The sequence below is a fragment of the Taudactylus pleione genome, unplaced genomic scaffold, assembly GCF_031769625.1.
Source record: "Taudactylus pleione unplaced genomic scaffold, aTauple2 ptg000418l, whole genome shotgun sequence".
In the NCBI taxonomy this organism is placed as follows: domain Eukaryota; kingdom Metazoa; phylum Chordata; class Amphibia; order Anura; family Myobatrachidae; genus Taudactylus; species Taudactylus pleione.
This window is the reverse complement of record NW_028284820.1, coordinates 397,536-421,755: the sequence shown is the minus strand read 5'-3', so window position 1 is coordinate 421,755 and position 24,220 is coordinate 397,536. Positions and strand designations below refer to the sequence as shown.

The following is a 24,220-nucleotide window of genomic DNA, read 5'->3' as shown; positions in this document are numbered from 1 at the left end:
TTGATGCTGTCTCTCTCTCTCTCTCTGGTTGATGTTCCCTCTCTGTTTCTTTGGTATGTGATGTCTCTCCGGTTGGTACTCTCCCTCTCTGTCGGTCTCTTTGGTAAGTGCGGTCTCTCCGGTTGATGCAGTCTCTCTCTCTCTCTCCGGTTGATGTTCCCTCTCTGTTTCTTTGATATGTGTGGTCTCTCCGGTTGGTGCTCTCCCTCTCTGTCTGTCTCTTTAGTAAGTGCGGTCTCTCCGGTTGATGCTGTCTCTCTCTCTCTCCGGTTGATGTTCCCTCTCTTTCTCTTTGGTATGTGTGGTCTCTCCGGTTGGTACTCTCCCTCTCTGTCGGTCTCTTTAGTAAGTGCGGTCTCTCCGGTTGATGCAGTCTCTCTCTCTCTCCGGTTGATGTTCCCTCTCTGTCTCTTTGATATGTGTGGTCTCTCCGGTTGGTGCTCTCCCTCTCTGTCTGTCTCTTTAGTAAGTGCGGTCTCTCTGGTTGATGCTGTCTCTCTCTCTCTCTCTGTCTCTCTGGTTGGTACAGTTCAGTGCTCCCCAGGACACTTGTACAATACCACGACTCACAGATGTATCCGGTGTGTGCTGGGGACTTACCAGCCAGAGTTTGGCCGCAGTTTCTGCATCTCCTGCCCAGGAAACACCAGCACCGACTTTGACGGCTCCACTAATATAACACAGTGTAAAAGTAAGTGACTTCCCCGCATACCGCCCTACCAGCGCCCAGCGCTAAGCGCCTTCCCCTAGGTGATAGTATCATTATACACCTTAAGATACAAAACGTTACATCCAGTATTCCACTTGCAGATAACTTTAGTCTATTAGCTAACACATACCCTCCGACAGCACTTAGTAGATAGATTTTTCTGTCTCCTGTCCATTTCAGCCCTGTCTTTATATCATTAGGCAGAATTGTTTATGTCCGTATCCTGGGCTATGACACAAAGCTTGCTGTAGACATTTACATCAAGGTTTATTGCAGAGAGTACAGCAGAGCGGTGACATAACCCTGGGAAGCGGAAATAAACAGCACCCGATGATGTAAAACCGCACCTGAAAAGCACAGATAGAACATATAACCAAGCTGAGTATTAGTAGCTGGTAGTGTAGCTTTGAGGAAAATATATTCAAAATAGTCACAGAGGGAAATAAACACAGGTTTTATAAACCCGGCCCTGTTGGAACTTACAAGTGTTTTCACAAACGGAGAATGCTGGCGAGCAATCTGCGCTGTGACGAGGTTAAGCACCTACTGGCAGGAACGCCTGAGAGATCTCAGACAGCTGTGATATTTGACACAATGTAACCTTGTCAGACACACATAGCAGTTAGTCATCCATGTGTCCCCCTCCCCCTCCCGTAGCGGATTCTGCCGAGATGAATATTGCTGGTTTCGGGTAATGTTATTTTAATAAATAGATTTTAAACTTTAAACTCTGGTCTCTCCGCAGTATTAGTTTGTCAGCCTTTGGCAGCTGGAAGGTTTGTATTCCAGACACTTAACCGTTGGCGTAAATCCTTATTATTGCAATTTATTTGTAATATGAAGTGACAGCATTTTCCGCAGCTGCCTATGTAGAAGAACCAGGGTGATGGAAAGTAAACCGGTAATCAATCAAATGGGGACAAACCGAGAACCAGAGACAGGCACCCTCTGGCTGATATACCGCCTATGTAATGTTTGTGTCCTCTCTGTTCTCAGACCGGCAGTGCAGAGGGGAGCTCGGTGACTTTTCCGGGTATATAGAATCTCCGAATTATCCAGGGAATTACCCCGCAAACACGGAATGCACATGGAACATAACCCCGCCCGCCAAGAGGCGCATCCTCATCGTGGTGCCAGAAATCTTTCTGCCGATAGAAGATGAATGTGGAGATTATCTGGTTATGAGGAAAAGCTGTGAGTTCACTTCTTTCCAGATTGTATTATACAAACAAAACGATTGCTGTCATTAATCCTGTTAGACGTGCTTATTTATGAGTCTGTCATCCTGTCCGTACAGGGATTATCTACAGGGAAATTCCTCATTCTCGTCATTTAGGCGATAAGATTTCATTCAATTTCAAATCAAAAATGCTCTTGGAGGTTCATTTGACAGTCTTCTTCTGTTTGTCCACGCTACCCGGTTATTGGCTAATGTTCACAGCAGCACAGAGTATGTTAGGCGTTACTGAGGACAGGGCTGCATGTGACAGGGGCAGTGACATGATGTGAGGAGGGGAATGGAGGCAGCAGGAAGCCACAGACTGATAGTTATATAGTGGTAGGAGCAGGGTCCCCAGCAGCACAGAGTATATCAGGAGATGAGTGATGTGTTAGTGAGGACAGAGCTGCATGTGACAGGGGCAGTGACATGATGTGAGGAGGGGAATGGAGGCAGCAGGATGTCACATACTGATAGTTATATAGAGGAAGGAGCAGTGTTCCCAGCAGTACAGAGTATATCAGGAGATGAGTGATGTGTTAGTGAGGACAGGGCTGCATGTGACAGGGGCAGTGACATGATGTGAGGAGGGAAATGGAGGCAGCAGGATGTCACACACTTAGGGGTAAATTTACTAAAGGTCGATTTGGCAGTTTGAGTGATTTGAGGTGGGATTTTCATTCGATTTGGATTCGATTTTGAGTATTTACTGAAGGCCAAATCGCATGTAAAATCAGACTTCAAATCGACTTTGGACTCATATCGCCCTCAAATCGACTATCAGAAAAACATTGGTACTTTTACATAGCCCAACACACAAAACCCTTATTTACTAGCATTCGATTTGAAATCGGCCTCAAAATCGGACTTCAAATCACTCTTCAAATCCCCAATACAATAGACCTGCTTCATGCTTTCGATTTGAGCATGAGCAGGTCGGATTCACACAGATACATGCAGACATCAGTGAGATGCCTTCATGTATCTCACTGTAAAAAGCGTCTAAAGAGTTAAATTAAGAAAAAAAAAACGTGAGGTCACCCCCCAAAGCACAACCAGCCCTGGACTTTGCCAACCCTGTTCTAGTTGACTAAGTACAGGGAAAAAATGACGTAGGGTCTCCCTGTACTTAGTACAACCAGCACTGGGCTATGGGAAGCAGAGCTGGTTCTGGATTCACAGGGAAAAATTTGCGTAGGGTCTCCCTGTAAGATCCAGAACCAGCCCTGGACCCTTTCTAACGGGGGACTGATGCCATAGCCAGGGGAGCCGTATCACCAGGCCCCCCAGCTGCAGCATCAGCACTGACCGCTAGTCAGGCCAGGCCAGGGGTCCCTGGGGAGTTGGAGACCCCTTCAGGGCACCCCTAGCCTGGGCTGATAGCCCGGGCCTATCCCTGCCACCCCTGGGCGGTGGGTGGCGGGTTGATTGTGACAGTGTGGTGTAAAAATAGATATCAATAAACATTGTCTTTCCAGTAGAACTGCAGGTCCCAGCAAGCCTCCCCTTTATGCTGGTACTTGGAGAACCACAAGTACCAGCATGCGGGACATTAAGGGCCCACTGGGACTTATAGTTCACCTGTAAAGAAATGTCCCAAGAAACACACACACACCTTACAAAGTATAACTTTAATACATACATACATACATACACACACACACACACACACAATACTCACCTATATTACCTCCAGTGGTCCCCTTCTCCAGTAGGCATCCAGGAGTTAAAATAATAAAACGATAACCCGACCATCGCATTAAGGAGTAATCAGTCTAACCAGACGGATTACTCCTTCCCGAATGAAGCGCACAGATGTGGCTTCATCCTTTGAAGCTCCGTGTCTGTGCGTTCATTAGCTGAGAGAGGTCAGGCCCCGCCTCTCAGCCAATGAACGGCTCCCTCCATAGAAGTCAATGGTGGGAGCCGCAGGATAAACTTTAGTAACCCTGCGGCTCCCACCATTGAGTACAATGGAGGAGCCGTTCATTGGCTGAGAGGCGGGGCTTGACCTCTCTCTGCCAATGAACGCACAGACACGGAGCTTCAAAGGATGAAGCCGCGTCTGTGCACTTCATTTTTTTTTTCCTTAATTTAACTCTTTAGACTGTCTGCATGTATCTGTGTGACAACGAACTAATCATGCTGAAAGTGAATCATGAAGCAGTTTGTTGTGTCGGGGATTTGAAGGGTGATTTGCCATTCGATTTGGTCATGAACTTGCCAAATCGAACAGCAAATCACTCTTCAAAACCGACTCAAATCGAATTTGTTTTGCAAATCGCAAAACAGATCGACTAATAGTAAATGCAGTGAAAAAAACATTTGTCACTGCATGCGGTTTGAGTCGATTTGAGAAGTGCTAAATCACTCCTCAAATCGACCTGCAAATCGACCTTTAGTAAATTTACCTCTTAGAGTTATATAGTGGAAGGAGCAGGGTCCCCAGCAGCACAGAGTATATCAGAAGATGAGTGATGTGTCAGTGAGGACAGGGCTGCATGTGACAGGGGCAGTGACGTGATGTGAGGAGGGGAATGGAGACAGCAGGAAGCCACAGACTGATAGTTATATAGTGGGAGGAGCAGGATCCCCCAGCAGCACAGAGTATATCAGGAGATGAGTGATGTGTCATTGAGGACAGGGCTGCATGTTACAGGGGCAGTGACATGATGTATGAAGGAGAATTGATGCAGCAGGAAGCCACAGACTGAGAGTTATATAGTGGGAGGAGCAGGGTCCCCAGCAGCACAGAGTATATCAGGAGATGAGTGATGTGTCATTGAGGACAGGACTGCATGTTACAGGACCAGTGACATGATGTGTGAAGGAGAATTGATGCAGCAGGAAGCCACAGACTGAGAGTTATATGCAGGAAGCCACAGACTGAGAATTATATAGTGGAAGGAGCAGGATTCCCCAGCAGCATAGAATATATCAGGAGATGAGTGATGTGTCATTGAGGACAGGACTGCATGTTACAGGACCAGTGACATGATGTGTGAAGGAGAATTGAGGCAGCAGGAAGCCACAGACTGAGAATTATATAGTGGAAGGAGCAGGATTCCCCAGCAGCATAGAGTATATCAGGAGATGAGTGATGTGTCATTGAGGACAGGACTGCATGTTACAGGACCAGTGACATGATGTGTGAAGGAGAATTGAGGCAGCAGGAAGCCACAGACTGAGAGTTATATAGTGGGATGAGCAGGGTCCCCAGCAGCACAGAGTATATCAGGAGATGAGTGATGTGTCATTGAGGACAGGACTGCATGTTACAGGACCAGTGACATGATGTGTGAAGGAGAATTGATGCAGCAGGAAGCCACAGACTGAGAGTTATATAGTGGGAGGAGCAGGGTCCCCAGCAGCACAGAGTATATCAGGAGATGAGTGATGTGTCATTGAGGACAGGGCTGCATGTTACAGGACCAGTGACATGATGTGTGAAGGAGAATTGAGGCAGCAGGAAGCCACAGACTGAGAATTATATAGTGGAAGGAGCAGGATTCCCCAGCAGCACAGAGTGTATCAGGAGATGAGTGATGTGTTAGTGATGACATGGCTGCATGTGACATGATGTGAGGAGGGGAATGGGGACAGAGTTAAATTCATTGAAGTGCCAACAGTCATGGGATAGATGCTTAGTATCACGTAGGAGAGATGATGACCCATGCCATCTGGATAGCTTCCCTCAGCTCCCTGATATTTGTAGGTGCAGGACCTTGGGTGCGAATGGACCTCTCCACCACATCCCATAAATACTCTATTGGGTTCAAGTCGAGCGAACGTGGTAGTCACAACATTCATCAGAACTCTTCAGAATGCTCCCCAAACCAATTCTGGACAATTCGGGACCAATGACACTGTGTATTATCCTGTTGCTGGACTATTCCACCGGTGTGGGGGTTACATAAAGTCCATGAAGGTCAGCAAATGATCTTCGAGCAATGCAACGTAGCGGTTACCAGTCAATGATGTGTTCAGACGGATCAGCGGTCCCAAGCCATACTACGTGAAGACACTCCACAAAATTATGTAACCGCCTTGTTGACAACTGGGGTCTGCGCGACACCCAATCCCTACCACCAGCCCGAAACAACTGGAACCTTGACTCATCAGACCACGCCACATGTTGCCAGTCCTCCAGGGTCCAATTAGTGATGCCACGAGCCCAGGTGAAACGATGTGTTCGGTGTCGTAGTGTTAACAGGGGCACTCTGGTGCGTCTTCTGCTCCCATATCCCATTGAAAAGAATGCTGCACTGCCCTGCTGGATATGTGCCTGGTACCTCCTGCATTGAATGTGGATGTGATTTGAGCCAGTGTCACTTGTCTGTTACCACGGACAGTTCTGGCCAGACACCGCTGGTCACCATCATTAAGCACCCATGGTTGGCCACTGCAGTGTCCACGGTGGGTGGTAATGCCTTCCATGAGGTATTCCCGGTACACATGTGACACCGTAGATAGAGGAATGATGGATGTCTGCACAACTTTGGAAATGGAATGTCCCATCCGTCGGGCACCCACTATCATGCCCGTTCGAACTCTGATAATTTACGTCGCCTTGCCATGAGCAGACTAGCCGGTGTTCAGACTGACTCACGAGATGTCAGATTACAACTGATGCAGGTCTGGGCATTTCCATGACGTCACAGTACTGTGATGCCACCTACCATTACTTTTACATACTGCTATCCCATGACTTTTCGCACTTCAATGTAGAGGAAGGAACAGGGTCTCCCAACAACAGGATGGTATCATAAGATTTTAATTAATGTTGTGCAACAATGAAGACATACATATCAGTTTCGTCCTTGATACATCAGCATTGTCCAATCCTTATTATATCGAAAATATAAATAAGTATTTATTAAAACACATAATTCATATCTAATTATAAGTCAGTTCAGTTTCAGTATATATGTAGTCTGCGCTCTCTGGTTCTGCTTTCCTTAATCCCTGTGATGGGACTGGCAGCCAGGATTATATTACATCTCATGTAAAACCTGCTTCTCACCATTAGAGGGCAGCAAAGATTTATAGTAATGAATGTAAATCATTCTGTTATCATCCAGAAGCTAAAAGTCTACTCAGGGGATACACCCTAAAGAAAAGATAACCCCATCATGAGCTAAGGAGGAATTCCATGTATAGAATAAGCAGGTGGCTGAAAATAATTGTAATATATATTTATATATGACAGTTGCAGAAATGTTTCTAAATAGTGCACACAAGCCGGAGCTTAAATCACGGAGCAAATATGATTTAGTTTGTTAATAATTTGATTCAGATGACGGATTCTGGCATTCAGTTATAATAATCTTATTGCTGGTCATTGTCTCTTCATTATGGTGTTCTCCGGACTTTCCCCTCCTACCACCGCTGCCCCACACTTATAGACACCAGCTGCGCAGCCATTCGCCCCGCTTATCACCGGATACAATGTTATCGGGACTCTAGGGGCATCCCAGGGAAGCCTGGCACCATGTCCACTGACACCCTCCCATCTCCTCTCCCCTCTCCACCTCTTACCCGGCTCCCTGACACCCTCACCTGGCACCCTGCCCCCTGACACCCTCCCATCTCCTCTCCACCTCTTACCCGGCTCCCTGACACCCTCACCTGGCACCCTGTACACTGACACCCTCCCATCTCTCCACTTCTTACCCGGCTCCCTGACACCCTCACCTGGCACCCTGTACACTGACACCCTCCTCTCCTAGCACCATGACTTATCTGACATCTTCCACTCTCAACTGGCACCCTGACTCACCTGGCACCATGCCACCTGATACCTTCCCCGCACTGTCCACTGATACCCTTCCCACTCTCTGGCACCCTCCCCTCTCCAGTGTTTAAAAGGAAAACACAAAGAGCTAATTATAATACATTTTTTATTTTATATTTATTCATGAACACATAGGGCGGTATTCAATTGTACCGCTTCCCTACACTCCCGACAGGAGCCATTCTATTGTACCGCTTCCCTACACGCCCGACAGGAGCTATTCTATTGTACCGCTTCCCTACACGCCCGACAGGAGCCATTCTATTGTACCGCTTCCCTACACGCCCGACAGGAGCTATTCTATTGTACCGCTTCCCTACACGCCCGACAGGAGCCATTCTATTGTACCGCTTCCCTACACGCCCGACAGGAGCCATTCTATTGTACCGCTTCCCTACACACCCGACAGGAGCCATTCTATTGTACCGCTTCCCTACACGCCCGACAGGAGCTATTCTATTGTACCGCTTCCCTACACGCCCGACAGGAGCTATTCTATTGTACCGCTTCCCTACACGCCCGACAGGAGCCATTCTATTGTACCGCTTCCCTACACGCCCGACAGGAGCTATTCTATTGTACCGCTTCCCTACACGCCCGACAGGAGCCATTCTATTGTACCGCTTCCCTACACGCCCGACAGGAGCTATTCTATTGTACCGCTTCCCTACACACCCGACAGGAGCCATTCTATTGTACCGCTTCCCTACACACCCGACAGGAGCCATTCTATTGTACCGCTTCCCTACACGCCCGACAGGAGCCATTCTATTGTACCGCTTCCCTACACGCCCGACAGGAGCCATTCTATTGTACCGCTTCCCTACACGCCCGACAGGAACTATTCTATTGTACCGCTTCCCTACACGCCCGACAGGAGCTATTCTATTGTACCGCTTCCCTACACGCCCGACAGGAGCTATTCTATTGTACCGCTTCCCTACACTCCCGACAGGAGCTATTCTATTGTACCGCTTCCCTACACGCCCGACAGGAGCTATTCTATTGTACCGCTTCCCTACACGCCCGACAGGAGCCATTCTATTGTACCGCTTCCCTACACGCCCGACAGGAGCCATTCTATTGTACCGCTTCCCTACACGCCCGACAGGAGCTATTCTATTGTACCGCTTCCCTACACGCCCGACAGGAGCCATTCTATTGTACCGCTTCCCTACACGCCCGACAGGAGCCATTCTATTGTACCGCTTCCCTACACACCCGACAGGAGCCATTCTATTGTACCGCTTCCCTACACGCCCGACAGGAGCTATTCTATTGTACGGCTTCCCTACACGCCCGACAGGAGCTATTCTATTGTACCGCTTCCCTACACGCCCGACAGGAGCCATTCTATTGTACCGCTTCCCTACACGCCCGACAGGAGCTATTCTATTGTACCGCTTCCCTACACACCCGACAGGAGCCATTCTATTGTACCGCTTCCCTACACACCCGACAGGAGCCATTCTATTGTACCGCTTCCCTACACGCCCGACAGGAGCCATTCTATTGTACCGCTTCCCTACACGCCCGACAGGAGCCATTCTATTGTACCGCTTCCCTACACGCCCGACAGGAGCCATTCTATTGTACCGCTTCCCTACACGCCCGACAGGAGCTATTCTATTGTACCGCTTCCCTACACGCCCGACAGGAGCTATTCTATTGTACCGCTTCCCTACACGCCCGACAGGAGCTATTCTATTGTACCGCTTCCCTACACTCCCGACAGGAGCTATTCTATTGTACCGCTTCCCTACACGCCCGACAGGAGCTATTCTATTGTACCGCTTCCCTACACGCCCGACAGGAGCTATTCTATTGTACCGCTTCCCTACACGCCCGACAGGAGCTATTCTATTGTACCGCTTCCCTACACGCCCGACAGGATCCATTCTATTGTACCGCTTCTCTACACGCCCGACAGGAGCCATTCTATTGTACCGCTTCCCTACACGCCCGACAGGAGCCATTCTATTGTACCGCTTCCCTACACGCCCGACAGGAGCTATTCTATTGTACCGCTTCCCTACACGCCCGACAGGAGCTATTCTATTGTACCGCTTCCCTACACGCCCGACAGGAGCTATTCTATTGTACCGCTTCCCTACACGCCCGACAGGAGCTATTCTATTGTACCGCTTCTCTACACGCCCGACAGGAGCTATTCTATTGTACCGCTTCCCTACACTCCCGACAGGAGCCATTCTATTGTACCGCTTCCCTACACGCCCGACAGGAGCTATTCTATTGTACCGCTTCCCTACACGCCCGACAGGAGCTATTCTATTGTACCGCTTCCCTACACGCCCGACAGGAGCCATTCTATTGTACCGCTTCCCTACACGCCCGACAGGAGCTATTCTATTGTACCGCTTCCCTACACGCCCGACAGGAGCCATTCTATTGTACCCCTTCCCTACACGCCCGACAGGAGCCATTCTATTGTACCGCTTCCCTACACGCCCGACAGGAGCCATTCTATTGTACCGCTTCCCTACACGCCCGACAGGAGCTATTCTATTGTACCGCTTCCCTCACGCCCGACAGGAGCTATTCTATTGTACCGCTTCCCTACACGCCCGACAGGAGCTATTCTATTGTACCGCTTCCCTACACGCCCGACAGGAGCTATTCTATTGTACCGCTTCCCTACACTCCCGACAGGAGCTATTCTATTGTACCGCTTCCCTACACGCCCGACAGGAGCTATTCTATTGTACCGCTTCCCTACACGCCCGACAGGAGCTATTCTATTGTACCGCTTCCCTACACGCCCGACAGGAGCTATTCTATTGTAACGTTTCCCTACACGTGCGACAGGAGCCATTCTATTGTACCGCTTCTCTACACGCCCGACAGGAGCCATTCTATTGTACCGCTTCCCTACACGCCCGACAGGAGCCATTCTATTGTACCGCTTCCCTACACGCCCGACAGGAGCTATTCTATTGTACTGCTTCCCTACACGCCCGACAGGAGATTTTCTATTGTACCGCTTCCCTACACGCCCGACAGGAGCTATTCTATTGTACCGCTTCCCTACACGCCCGACAGGAACTATTCTATTGTACCGCTTCTCTACACGCCCGACAGGAGCTATTCTATTGTACCGCTTCCCTACACTCCCGACAGGAGCCATTCTATTGTACCGCTTCCCTACACGCCCGACAGGAGCTATTCTATTGTACCGCTTCCCTACACGCCCGACAGGAGCTATTCTATTGTACCGCTTCACTACACGCCCGACAGGAGCTATTCTATTGTACGCTTCCCTACACGCCCGACAGGAGCCATTCTATTGTACCGCTTCCCTACACGCCCGACAGGAGCTATTCTATTGTACCGCTTCCCTACACACCCGACAGGAGCCATTCTATTGTACCGCTTCCCTACACGCCCGACAGGAGCCATTCTATTGTACCGCTTCCCTACACGCCCGACAGGAGCTATTCTATTGTACCGCTTCCCTACACACTCGACAGGAGATATTCTATTGTACCGCTTCCCTACACGCCCGACAGGAGCTATTCTATTGTACCGCTTCCCTACACGCCCGACAGGAGCCATTCTATCGTACCGCTTCCCTACACGGCCGATAGGAGCAATTCAATTGTTGCTTCTGTCGGGCGCAATCAGCTGCCGACTCACCATTTCAGCTCGCAGCTCCAGGGGGTGCGAGCTGAAATGGGGGCGAAAAGTGACCTGTTTGGGCGCAATCAGCGTGAAGATCTGCAACAATTGAATAGCGCCCCGCAATCTCCCGTCACTTTAGATGGGAGATCGGGCGCGCTATAACAATATATATGAATACCACCCTTAATACATTAACCTCACCTTTCACCCTGCCACCTGACACCCTCTTCTCTCACCTGGCACCCTTTCCCCTGACACCCTCTTCTCTCACCTTGCACCCTGCCCCCTGACACCCTCTTCTCTCACCTTGGCACCCTGCCCCCTGGCACCCTCTTCTCTCACCTTGCACCCTGCCCCCGGACACCCTCTTCTATCACCTAGCACCCTCTTCTCACCTGGCACCCTATCCCCTGCCACCCTCTTCTCTCGCCTGGCACCCTGCCCTCTGACACCCTCTTCTCTCACCTGGCACCCTGTCCCCGGACACCCTCTTCTCTCACCTAGCACCCTCTTCTCACCTGGCACCTTATCTCCTGACACCCTCTTCTCTCACCTTGCACCCTGCCCACTGACGCCCTCTTCTCTCACCTTGCACCCTGACACCCTCTTCTCTCACCTTGCACCCTGACCACTGACACCCTCTTCTCTCACCTTGCACCCTATCCCCTGACACCCTCTTCTCTCACCTTGCACCCTGCCCCCTGACACCCTCTTCTCTCACCTTGCAACCTGCCTTCTGACACCCTCTTCTCTCACCTTGCACCCTGCCCCCTGACACCCTCTTCTCTCACCTTGCACCCTATCCCCTGACACCCTCTTCCCTCACCTTGCACCCTGCCCCCTGACACCCTCTTCTCTCACCTTGCACCCTGCCCCCTGACACCCTCTTCTCTCACCTTGCACCCTGCCCCCTGACACCCTCTTCTCTCACCTTGCACCCTATCCCCTGACACCCTCTTCTCTCACCTTGCACCCTGCCCCCTGACACCCTCTTCTCTCACCTTGCACCCTGCCTCCTGACACCCTCTTCTCTCACCTTGCACCTTATATATATATATATATATATATATAAATATAAAAATTCAAATGAAACAAAGGGGCAAACCAGATGGCATAAAGAAATAGTGTGTGTGTGTATATATATATATATATACATATATATATATATATATTATATTTAAATCATATTAAAAAATATGTAGAACTACAGTATTGTAGCCAGCGACGTGCTACTCTGACATGCGCGACAGTCAGTCTGCGCATGACTGTTTAACCCGGCAATGGAGACCGCATCGCTCTCGTCATCCAAAGATGGCGAGAGCGTTGCAGTGAAAATAGCGGTAATCTTAGATTGCCGCTGTATGTTAAATATAGAAAGGACAACATAGCCCTTTATGTTTGTGCATCGTTGATAAATGGGGCCCCAGGTTTTTAATTTTTTTTAATGATATATTTACTTTTTTGCAACTTTTTTTTTGCATGCGAAGAAAACACTGAAAATATGAATTGTTTATTAAATTGAGTAAATTTTTATTGGTTTATAGAAATGCATTAACAAATAACCAAACAAAATAAATAATAATAAAATATATATATATATATATATATAATTATATATACATATATACACACACATATACACACAATTATACACATAAATACATAATTAAATAACAGTATTTGGAATATAACATGGAATATAAAAACACACAAACATATACTAAAAATATGGGAGTCAGACACGCTATATAAGCGTATTACTCTGGTCCCCTTTTGGGATCAGTATTATCCAGAAAGTCTTCTTTGGTGGGGAATTATCCTTATTATGATGGTCATCCTGAGGAAGCCTAATGACAGGCGAAACGCGTTGATGACAGTGGAGGGGGACCTGTGTGTACAACTGCAGTGTATCAGGTACCCATTAGTTTGCCGGCAAACTTTTCAATTGATCGCTCCTTGCTTGGACAAGGATAAGGATAATTCCCCACCAAAGAAGACTTTCTGGATAATACTGATCCCAAAAGGGGACCAGAGTAATACGCTTATATAGCGTGTCTGAATCCCATATTTTTAGTATATGTTTGTGTGTTATTTTGTTCTTTGTTATTCGTTACATGTTGTAAGTCAGTGAGTCTTTATACCAGCACTAGCTAGCTTTTATTCATCCATTTGATTGATTAAACCTATACTATTTATAATATTGTTTCACTATTTTTATTTGAACGTTTATAGTACCTATAGGTGGCGCCAGAGGATTTCTTTTATTTCTATAAATCATTAGGCATTGCACGGGCATAACAGGATTTAAGCTAACTGCTCCAGATACGTTCATACTTCTTCTCAGCTTTGCGACAAATAAACACATGTTTTTCATGTTCAACAGTGGTACGGACCAAGGACAGCCAAGCATTATAATCTGGTCCTGTAGGAGCCATCCACGACCGAGCCATACATACCTTAGCTAGTGTACACATATTGACAATGTATTGCTTAAGATATCTGTCCACTACCTCATCTTCCATAGAGCCTAAACAGCACGTCAATGGCGTAGCTAAAGTGGGAGCAATACCTGTATTGGACAAAACTCTCAGAACCTTATTCCAAAAAGCGCTAACCACCGGACAATCCCATAGAAGGTGCCAGAAAGTACCGCTACTAATTTTACACTTAGGGCATATGTCAGATGCTCTCCCCCCAAATTTTAGCAAACGAACAGGAGTTAAATAGGTACGGTGTAGAATAAACGGTTGAATCTGTTGAAATCTTATAGAAGTCGTGGAAATACGAGGAGCTTCTAGAGCATTATCCCATTCCGTATCACTTATAAGGCCAATATCTCTCTCCCACTTTGATCTAAGATGTGGTAAACTATCCTTATGATAAGAAGACAATATATAGGAGTATAAGTAAGAAAGCGTCTTCCGGGGACCTAAAGATAAAAGGAATGACTTCAATGGGGATATTTGAATTAGAGGAGGGCCATCTGAAAATTGAGCCGAGAGAGCATGCCGTAATTGTAAATATCTATAGAAATATGATTGAGGGAGATGATGAACTTCTTGGAATTGTGCAAAAGATTTAAGAATTGAAGTGTCATATAAATGACCCAATGTAGTTACACCGTTAGAACCCCATGTCACCTCAAGCTGTAAAGAGGCCAGTTCAGGTAATATACGATAACTACATAGAGAAGTGTCTGGATCTAATCCCGTAAACTGTAGAATATAAGATACCAATTTCCATATCTTAATAGCTTGCATCAACAGGGGAGGGCCTTTCTGTATAATTCTACCCGCAAGCAAGGCCTGCAATGGTGTAAAGTTAGGCAAGTCCCCCGGAATAGATGCCGGCTCCCCGCTAACCCCTGCGCCAGCCGCAAAAGTGGGCGGTGCGGGGGGGTGATGACGCAATTCAGCGCGAATCGCGTCATCGTAGCCCCGCCCCCTGCCTTATAATGCCAGTAATATTGGCATTATAAAGCGGGGGGCGGGGCCACTATGACACGATCGCGTCGGCACGCCCCCGCTCCGCCTCTTTGACCCGCCCCCATCCTCCCTGCTGGACGGACCTGCCAGCCCCCTCCCGGATTCCCCTGCCGAGATGTCGGCAAGTATGCAGTAATGGTAAGAGGGAGCCGGTGCCAGGACTGAAGTTTGCCCTTTAAGTAGACAAACAGGGGCTCCACATTCAATACTATATAGTCCTTTGGGGAATTAGTTATCCAGATACCTAAATATTTTAATTTATTTACCCAAAAGAGAGGGAGAGTGATAATGGGAACAGTCGGATACAACCCCCTAAGAGAAAGGATAGATGATTTGTCCCTGAATTGTTAATTAAGAGGTAATTGATTAAAAACAGATATAGGGGCCTATTCATTAAACTTAAAAATTCTCTGGAGATAATTAGCTTTAGAACTCTCATGGAGTTCTAGCTAATTATAGGTGGAATTCATCATTCCACCTCTCCATAAGTATCTATTCCGAAAAGCTGTCATTTTTGCGATGACAGCTTTTCGGGAAATAGATACTTTTCCCTGCCTACACTACCTTATCGCATCTGGAAACAGTGCTGCGCATGCGCTGTTACATCTGTAAAACCAGCGCATGCGCAGCACTGCCTACAGATGCGGTAAGTTTGTGTACCCCCCCAACCCCCCACACCCCCCTCCCCTCTCAGCTCACCTCCCCCCCCCCCCCGACTTACCTGTCCGCGCAGCAGCCTCCGGCTCCGTCCTGCTGGTCTGTCATGTGGTTTCCCAGCAGACCACATGACAGATTAGAAAAAAAAAAAAAATTTTTTTTTCTTTTTCTAAACTTTCTTGTGCTCTGCTGGGGAGCACACATGACAGACCAGCCTCCGGAGCCTGAGGACGGAGCAGAGCGCCGGAGGGACTCGTCGGGGGACCTGCACACGCGGATACAGGTAAGTTTTACCTGCTATTCGCCACCTCACAGTGGCAAATAGTAACTGCATCAAATTCCGAAAATTGATAATTTTCGGAATTTGATGAATACCACAATTTCCACATCCCCATACTAATGTACTAATGTACCCATACTAATGTACTAATGTATGGGGAGTGTGGAAATTAACGCAGGGGAACTTAGCAAGGAGATATCTGTGATATCTCCTGTGCTAAGTGGCTACATGAATACCAAAATAACATTATTTAAGGAAAATGTCCTTAAAAACGTTATTTTAGTGTTGATGAATAGGCCCCTTGGTGACAGAAGCTGTATAAGATGATGAGGCCGCAGCTCTCCCGGCTGACGGTACATAGAGAATGTGGATGGCCTTGGAATATATGTAAACGTATCAGCTGAATAATGACTTGATCCAATGACTATGAATAGGATCAGCAAGTAACCGCTTCCATCTTATCTCTTCTTCAGCTTCGGCCAATTCTGTGACAACGTATGAGACGTGTCAGACCTACGAGCGCCCGATCGCCTTCACATCGCGTTCTAAGAAACTCTGGATACAGTTCCGATCTAACGAGGGGAACAGCGCCAAAGGTTTCCAAGTGCCTTACGTCACATACGACGGTAAGAAGGTGACCGCTACTAATTAGACAGTTTCCTTTTTTCTCCAGAAATACTGATAGATTGAACGTTTATACAGTATCGAGTAACCCCCAGCAATTAGATTAAGCTGCTTTTATGTTAATATATTACAGTGAATATTGTGCTTGGAAATGTGCCTCAGTTACCATTGATAGTTTATAATATCTGCCCCTTTATGAGTACAATCTGACTCCGCCTTTACAGTCCATGTTTTAAGGATATCCATGCTTGATCACAGGTGACTTAATTAGTACCTCAGTCAATTTTATTTAACCATCCGGGCTCAAGAATGGATATTCTTAAAACCTGGACTGTAATGGAGGTGTTTTGGAACCTCTGCTCTACAGGACAACGTCTAAATAAGCGCAATCTAGACTCATGACCTGTTGAAGTTCATTTATTTAATTTATTAATAACCTGTTAGTTATATAGCGCACACATATTCCCCAGTGTAGTCCCTGCCCCAGTGAAGCTTCCAATCTATGGGCCTAATTCAGCAAGGATCGCTATTCTGCTTACACGCACACAGCGCAGTTGCTAATATCAGTGGTTATATGTAAATAATTGCATTTGCATTGCGATCGCAGCCTAACATAAGGACGCCCACTTCCCCTTACTCACATCCGTATACTAGGGCAACTTAGCGAAACAATCGGTAACATCGAGTAACATCGGACCCATACACACAGGTAAGGCAGGTCAGACCTCACTCAGGAATTACTTCACCTATGAGACCTCAGGCTGTGTAAGGTATCGCAGTGGATAATTTATGCACGCCCCTGCAACAGCATTGAAACACACCGGCACGCCTGCATTCGGTACCCCCCCCCCCCCCCGCCGGTCAGCACCCACAAACGGCACTTCCTGTCAATCACAGTGCGATGGGTCTGCGTGGTTACTGCGATCGCAGTCCCGATCACAGGGGCCAGTTCGCTCAAGCGCTATGCATACGCATGCGCAGTACGGTACAATCAGCCAATTGCGTGCATATAAGCAAGTGCGATCCTTGCTGAATCATGCTCTATGTTCCCCACCACACACACACACACACAGGCCCGCTGAGAGCCGCTGCGGGCTCGGGTAATAGGGGGCGTGGCCTAATCGCGGGAGGCGTGGCCACGCCCCCTTCCCGAAAAGAAAAAAAGATTTGCGCTGGGGAGGGGGACGCTCTGGGCCCCCTCAGCCCTGCTCAAATCCAGGGGGGGCGCGATAAGTGTGATCGCTCCCCCCCCACAGGCATAGGAGACTGCTGTGGCTACTGCTGTCAGGGAGGGGGAGCGGCGCCGGCCCCGGGCCCCCACCGGGCCCTTCAGGAAGCCCGGGCCCCGGTAATCTGTACTCCCGCCCCCCCCCCCCCTCTCGGCGCCCCTGCACACACACACAATACTTTTTTGTCAGGAGCCAATTAACCTAACAGTATATTTTTGGAGTGTGGGAGGAAACTGGAGCACCCAGAAGATCTCCAACGCAAGCACAGGGAGAATATACAAACTCCACATAGGGCCGTAGTGAGAATCAAACCCAACCTATGCTAACCATTACACCAACCATGCTGCTCATTTAAATACATCTAAATATTGTGCACAGGATTAGTCAGTCTCCATTGTCCATAGAATGTCCTGTGTGACCTCAATAAGTGCCATAAAATTGCTCCTCTCGCCATTAATGCCGTCTTCTACGCTCATCCATGCGCTGCCACAAAAACAGGCGCCATAAAAAAAAAAGTCCAGCAGTGAACAGCAAGGCCCATCCCCCATCCAGCCAGGAGGCGGAGATGGAAGTCTGTGTGTTAGGTGGCTCCTCCCCAGACCCCTGGGGTATCTCTGAAGCTCCCTGCTATTCTCGCCATGTTACCTGTACTGCCCATATTTCCTGGCAATGCTGTGCACGTCTCATTCCATTTACCATAATAATTTTGACACTGGGTGGCGCTGTTTTATTGCTTCCTATGGATAATACTTCATCCTAGTCCAACAGGGCCAGTAAAAAGGTGACTCCATTCCTATTTCTACAATCTGATAGTATGCTTTAGTGACTGTATATATATATATATATATTTTCTATAATGTGCATTAGATGTACAGATGTTTCTTCATACACCTAGCCCCAGTCTGTTACAAGTGAGCCACCAGGTCCCGTGCGACCCTTCATGCGCCAAGCATTTTTGTGCTTGAAAATGCGTCTTAAGTCAGAATCAGATGCCACATAGCGCATCACGAGACTGCACTGATACATGTGATATATGACACATGTATATCTGTGTGCGACGGAGTCTGTATACAAAGCACGAAGGAACTTGGCGTGGAAAAAGCTGCGGCCGCTACATTGTAACACTTCGTATACAGATATACAGGTGTCACATATCAAATGAATCAGTGCAGTCTCATGAAGCGGTTTATGGAATCCCATTGCAAAAAAAGACGCTCGGTGCAAGCCAAGTCACACGGGGCCTGGTGCCTCACTCGCAGCCAAGTCACACGGGGCCTAGTGCCTCACTCTCAGTCAAGTCACATGGGGCCTGGTGCCTCACTTGCAGCCAAGTCACACTAGACCTGGTGCCTCACTCGCAGCCAAGTCACACGGGGCCTGGTGCCTCACTCGCAGCCAAGTCACACGGGACCTGGTGCCTCACTCGCAGCCAAGTCACACGGGACCTGGTGCCTCACTCACAGCCAAGTCACACTAGACCTGGTGCCTCACTCGCAGCCAAGTCACACGGGGCCTGGTGCCACACTCGCAGTCAAGTCACACGGGGCCTGGTGCCTCACTCGCAGCCAAGTCACACGAGACCTGGTGCCTCACTTGCAGCCAAGTCACACGGGGCCTGGTGCCTCACTCGCAGCCAAGTCACATGGGGCCTGGTGCCTCACTCGCAGCCAAGTCACACGGGACCTGGTGCCTCACTCGCAGCCAAGTCACACGGGACCTGGTGCCTCACTCGCAGCCAAGACACACGGGACCTGGTGCCTCACTCGCAGCAGGCAGCTCGTACCGCACAGCGTATTGGGGCTAGGTGTTTGTCACAGTGACAGAAAAAATTTTGGGCGAAAAAGACGCTCGGCGCAAGCTGTGCCGCTCATGGCCGGGAGCACCGAGAAGGGCTGTGTATACTATGAGGACACTTCTGTAGGTGTGAGCTGAAGTTAGTAAGTGGCCTTTAAGGAATAAGATTGTTCATAAACCTGAAAATGTTGGAAGTGTTGGGCTGTTTAGCAGTTTAATGAGTCAGTGAATTATCTATAACAAGCTCTGCAAATACATCCAGCGGAGGAAAGAGCTTTGTGAGTCTACGCCTTGAAAAGTAAATTAGACTCAGGTGCTATTGAATTGTTCTATAGAAACGCTGCAGTTTCAATGGGGAGGAAAATCAATAGACTTTTCATCTTGTGTTGTTAATTGGAAAGTGAAGTAGACACAAATGTATAGAAAAACACATTCTGCATTCTCAGCAGTGAGAAAAATCATCGCGTATCTCCTGCTGCTAAGGGCAGGGAGCAATGCGGATTCTGCCTCCATCTCAGTACCTCCGCCTCAGTACCTCCATCTCTGTACCTCCATCTCAGTACCTCCATCTCTCTCTGTGCCTCCATCTCTGTACCTCCATCTCAGTACCTCCATCTCTGTACCTCCATCTCTGTACCTCCATCTCAGTACCTCCATCTCAATACTCCATCTCAGTACCTCCATCTCTCTCAGTACCTCCATCTCTCTCTGTACCTCCATCTCTGTACCTCCATCTCAGTACCTTTATCTCTGTACTCCATCTCAGTACTCCATCTCTGTGCCTCCATCTCAGTTCCTCCGTCTCAGTACCTCCATCTCAGTACCTCCACTCTGTGCATCCGTCTCAGTTCCTCCGTCTCAGTTCCTCCATCTTCTGTACCTCCATCTTCTGTACCTCCATCTTCTGTACCTCCATCTCAGTCCCTCCATCTCTGTACCTCCATCTCTGTACCTCCATCTCAGTACTCCGTCTCAGTACTCCGTCTCTGTGCCTCCGTCTCAGTTCCTCCTTCTCAGTCCCTCCATCTTCTGTACCTCCATCTCAGTACCTCCATCTCAGTACCTCCATCTCAGTACTCCATCTTCTGTACCTCCATCTCAGTACCTCCATTTCAGTACCTCCACTCTGTGCATCCGTCTCAGTTCCTCCGTCTCAGTTCCTCCATCTTCTGTACCTCCATCTTCTGTACCTCCATCTTCTGTACCTCCATCTCAGTCCCTCCATCTCTGTACCTCCATCTCTGTACCTCCATCTCTGTACTCCGTCTCAGTACTCCGTCTCTGTGCCTCCATCTCAGTTCCTCCTTCTCAGTCCCTCCATCTTCTGTACCTCCATCTCAGTACCTCCATCTCAGTACCTCCATCTCTGTGCCTCCATCTCAGTTCCTCCGTCTCAGTCCCTCCATCTTCTGTACCTCCATCTTCTGTACCTCCATCTCAGTACCTCTATCTCAGTACCTCCATCTCAGTACCTCCATCTCAGTACTCCATTTCTGTACCTCCATCTCAGTACTCCATCTCAGTACCTCCATCTCAGTTCCTCCGTCTCAGTTACTCCGTCTCAGTTACTCCGTCTCAGTTCCTCTGTCTCAGTCCCTCCATCTCTGTACCTCCATCTTCTGTACCTCCATCTCTGTACCTCTATCTCAGTACTCCATCTCAGTACCTCCATCTCAGTACCTCTATCTCAGTACTCCATCTCTGTACCTCCATCTCTGTGCCTCCATCTCAGTACTCCCTCTCATTTCCTCCGTCTCAGTTCCTCCGTCTCTGTACCTCCATCTTCTGTACCTCCATCTCAGTACCTCCATCTGTGTACCTCCATCCCTGTGGCAATCACCATGCACGTCTCTTTCGCCAGTGTCTAAAAATGATGAGTAATTCTAGGGGGATAAGGACTTATGCTAGTAGTAGTTTGGATAGCAATCTTAGCGGTTTTTAGTGTTACTGTAGATGGTGATAAAGCCCTACCCACCTCTGCCTCATGTGATGAGGCTCTTTCCTACCTCATGGCGGTAACATGTAAACCCCATGTGTACACCCTCAGGGGCTGTCACATACACTGCTTATATAATGCCCAATAATCACATGAGCGGGAAACATGTGCTCACCCTCTGCACTGTACTAATTGTGTACTGCTTTACTCTATGTGACCCTGCAGAAGATTACCAGGAGCTAATTGAGGATATCGTCAGAGACGGGAGATTATACGCTTCAGAAAATCACCAGGAAATACTAAAGGTATTCTCCATATGTATTATTCTTGTATTCTATATGTACATACAGCCAGAAAACACATCATTTATCCTTTACGCAGAGGGGCCACAGGCAGTAATTCACGCGTTTCTCTTTTTCATGGGAGTTGGGCAAGATCAGAGGTTAATTCGGGGAAGACCATTAGTAAAGGGGTCTGTGGGTGCCTGGTGCAACCCTCCCGCACAAGGAGTTGTGTCTAAACCTGATTTACAAATGTTTGAGTTAAAGATGAGTAGTATTAGCCGTGAGTGCGACCTCATATTGTTACAGTACAGACAGCTCATGAGTCCGTGTCAAATCTCCAGTTGTGATGATGATGGTGAAATCCCAGCAGTAAGGACCTGGCGGAGAAGGAAGAAGCTTCCAGCTTCTGATATTGTCGTTGCCATGGTTACACTGTATAACACCAGCACATCAATGGCACCAAACCACAAACTAAGTGTAATCCTTTATTACCATCTGCGTTCCTGAAGGGAACATTGTCTGTGTCCTTGCTCACTCCAACGTTTCCCGTAACCGCACGTTAATATTATCCTTTATCTTTTCCCAGGACAAGAAGCTGATAAAGGCCCTGTTTGATGTACTTGCACATCCACAAAACTATTTCAAGTACACCGCCCAGGAGTCCAGAGAAATGTTCCCCAAATCGTTCATCAGACTTCTGCGCGCCAAGGTGTCCAGGTTCCTCCGACCTTATAAATAAAGGTGCGATCTCCTGCATGTACCAGGAGACACTATGACATGATCTGACCTGATGGCGTCCGAACCCTCATCCTCATGCCGTGTACTTCCTCCCCTTCTCTGCTGACCGAGCTGAGCACCAGTCGTTAAACCTGATTACTGTCTTACGGTGAAGATCTAAATGGAAATTTAAAAAAAAATATATATTTTTTTTTCAATCATAGCAAAATCCTCGTCACCGTAACTCCAAAATGTAATTAGAATGACTCTACTTAAAGTGTGATTGATTTATATGAAAATAGAGAATGATCAGGTCACATGTGGAGTGACTGGGCAGAAGCGGCGGCCATGTTGTAACATGGACTTTACCGCATGACCAGCATCTGAAATTAGATGTTATGTGTTTCCGAACCTCCCCTGGCGACTTTGCGGATCTAGTACTCGTTAAAAGTCTTCTAAGGAGCTAAGAGACGGAGCACTGTGGACTAATTTTCCTGACAGGATTCTCTCCATCCACACAAACAGGGCAATATTACCAAACTCTTAATTTATTGATTCATTCATTCATGTTGACAACCCTTCACCTGCCATATTTCGGCGAGGTCCCAGCACACACTAAGACCAGCTCTGAGCCATTGGGGACACTTCCGCCATTACAGAGACAACTCATCTGGCCGGACTTTCGTTTTGTTTTTGGGAATAAAATAGAAACACAACATTCGTTGTGATAATCCCTTCACATCGAGCGCTCAGTTGCTAGTGTCATGGTGAGGCTCTATGGAGACAAGACCTGTTCTACATACAACCCATTTTCAAACATTACGCGGGAGTCCGTGAGAACCGAAAATTACATTCAAGTAAACGGACACAGCATTCTGTGTTAAGTATTGTTTAGATGACGAGAGTTCCCATGGGCTTACTGGCAACCTACTGACGCTGGGAGTAAGATATCAGTTACTTTGCCCGTACACATGGACGGTGGTCTGCCATATTTATAACCAATCTGTGCTTTATTCAGTGTGGTCATCTGAGACTATACACGAACGGTGCTGGACGCTGGAAGGGGCTCCGGGTTTTGGACCGGACAGGTGGGCATGTGAGGAGCGGCTCTCCAGATCGGGCTTCCTTTGGAGACTAGGGACTGCGGACAGAGATTTAACTGGAGGATTTAAAACAATTCGAAAGCGAAGGGGCGTTTGGAACCGCCGTGGAGAAGAGAATACTTTACTTGCTGTAAATGTTGTACAGAGTTTTTTATGCACTACAAAAAGAAAGCATCTATGCTCTTTACAAGAGTACAGAGAGCGGTAGGATCGTAGCTTTAGTTTTCTTCAAAATCTATGGGGATATTAAGAGAATATTTTTTTAGTTTTGTGGACTATTAAAAGCGCTTATTCACAATAGAGAATGCTTGTGCTTGTGTGTATTACTGGAATTTAATGTACAGAGAAGAGATGAAGATGTCTTTTTATTATCCCGAAAGGAGATCTACACCCACTTGTTTTACAGTCATAGCCCTCGAGTGATAACAAGGTGATAGGTTCAATCTTTGGGCTCTGCACCGAGGCAAATATGGGGTAAATAATGATGCATTACTAGTCTTTACTCCATATTTGACTTAGGACAGCTACCCCTGTTGTATCAGCGGCGTGGCGGTAGGAATAGACGCGGTGCGCACTGTATTTATATTAACCATTACCATGCCACCTATTATATATATTGCTCCGCTCTAATCCAAAAGCAAAGCTCTAGGACTGTTGTGTATTTGAATCAAACCTTCTGCACACAGGTGAAGAAGTTGCCCATATCAGCCAATCAGCTTGTAGCTATCATTTCATAGAAAGTACTTGATA

At 47.8% G+C, this 24,220-nt stretch overlaps 1 protein-coding gene across 3 annotated transcripts in view; it reads left to right on the top strand.

Annotated features, from left to right (window-relative positions):
* The window catches only part of SCUBE2 (signal peptide, CUB domain and EGF like domain containing 2), a 118,298-nt gene extending 94,532 nt beyond the window's left edge, over positions 1-23,766 (top strand). For all 3 annotated transcript variants that reach the window (XM_088447101.1, XM_088447100.1, XM_088447099.1), the window contains 5 exons: positions 530-691; positions 1,706-1,903; positions 16,257-16,409; positions 21,592-21,671; positions 22,237-23,766. In XM_088447101.1, the coding sequence (XP_088303227.1) occupies positions 530-691; positions 1,706-1,903; positions 16,257-16,409; positions 21,592-21,671; positions 22,237-22,389 (746 nt within the window). In that variant the 3' untranslated portion in view covers positions 22,390-23,766. The remainder of the gene's footprint in view (positions 1-529; positions 692-1,705; positions 1,904-16,256; positions 16,410-21,591; positions 21,672-22,236) is intronic.
* Positions 23,767-24,220: the final 454 nt, after the last annotated feature.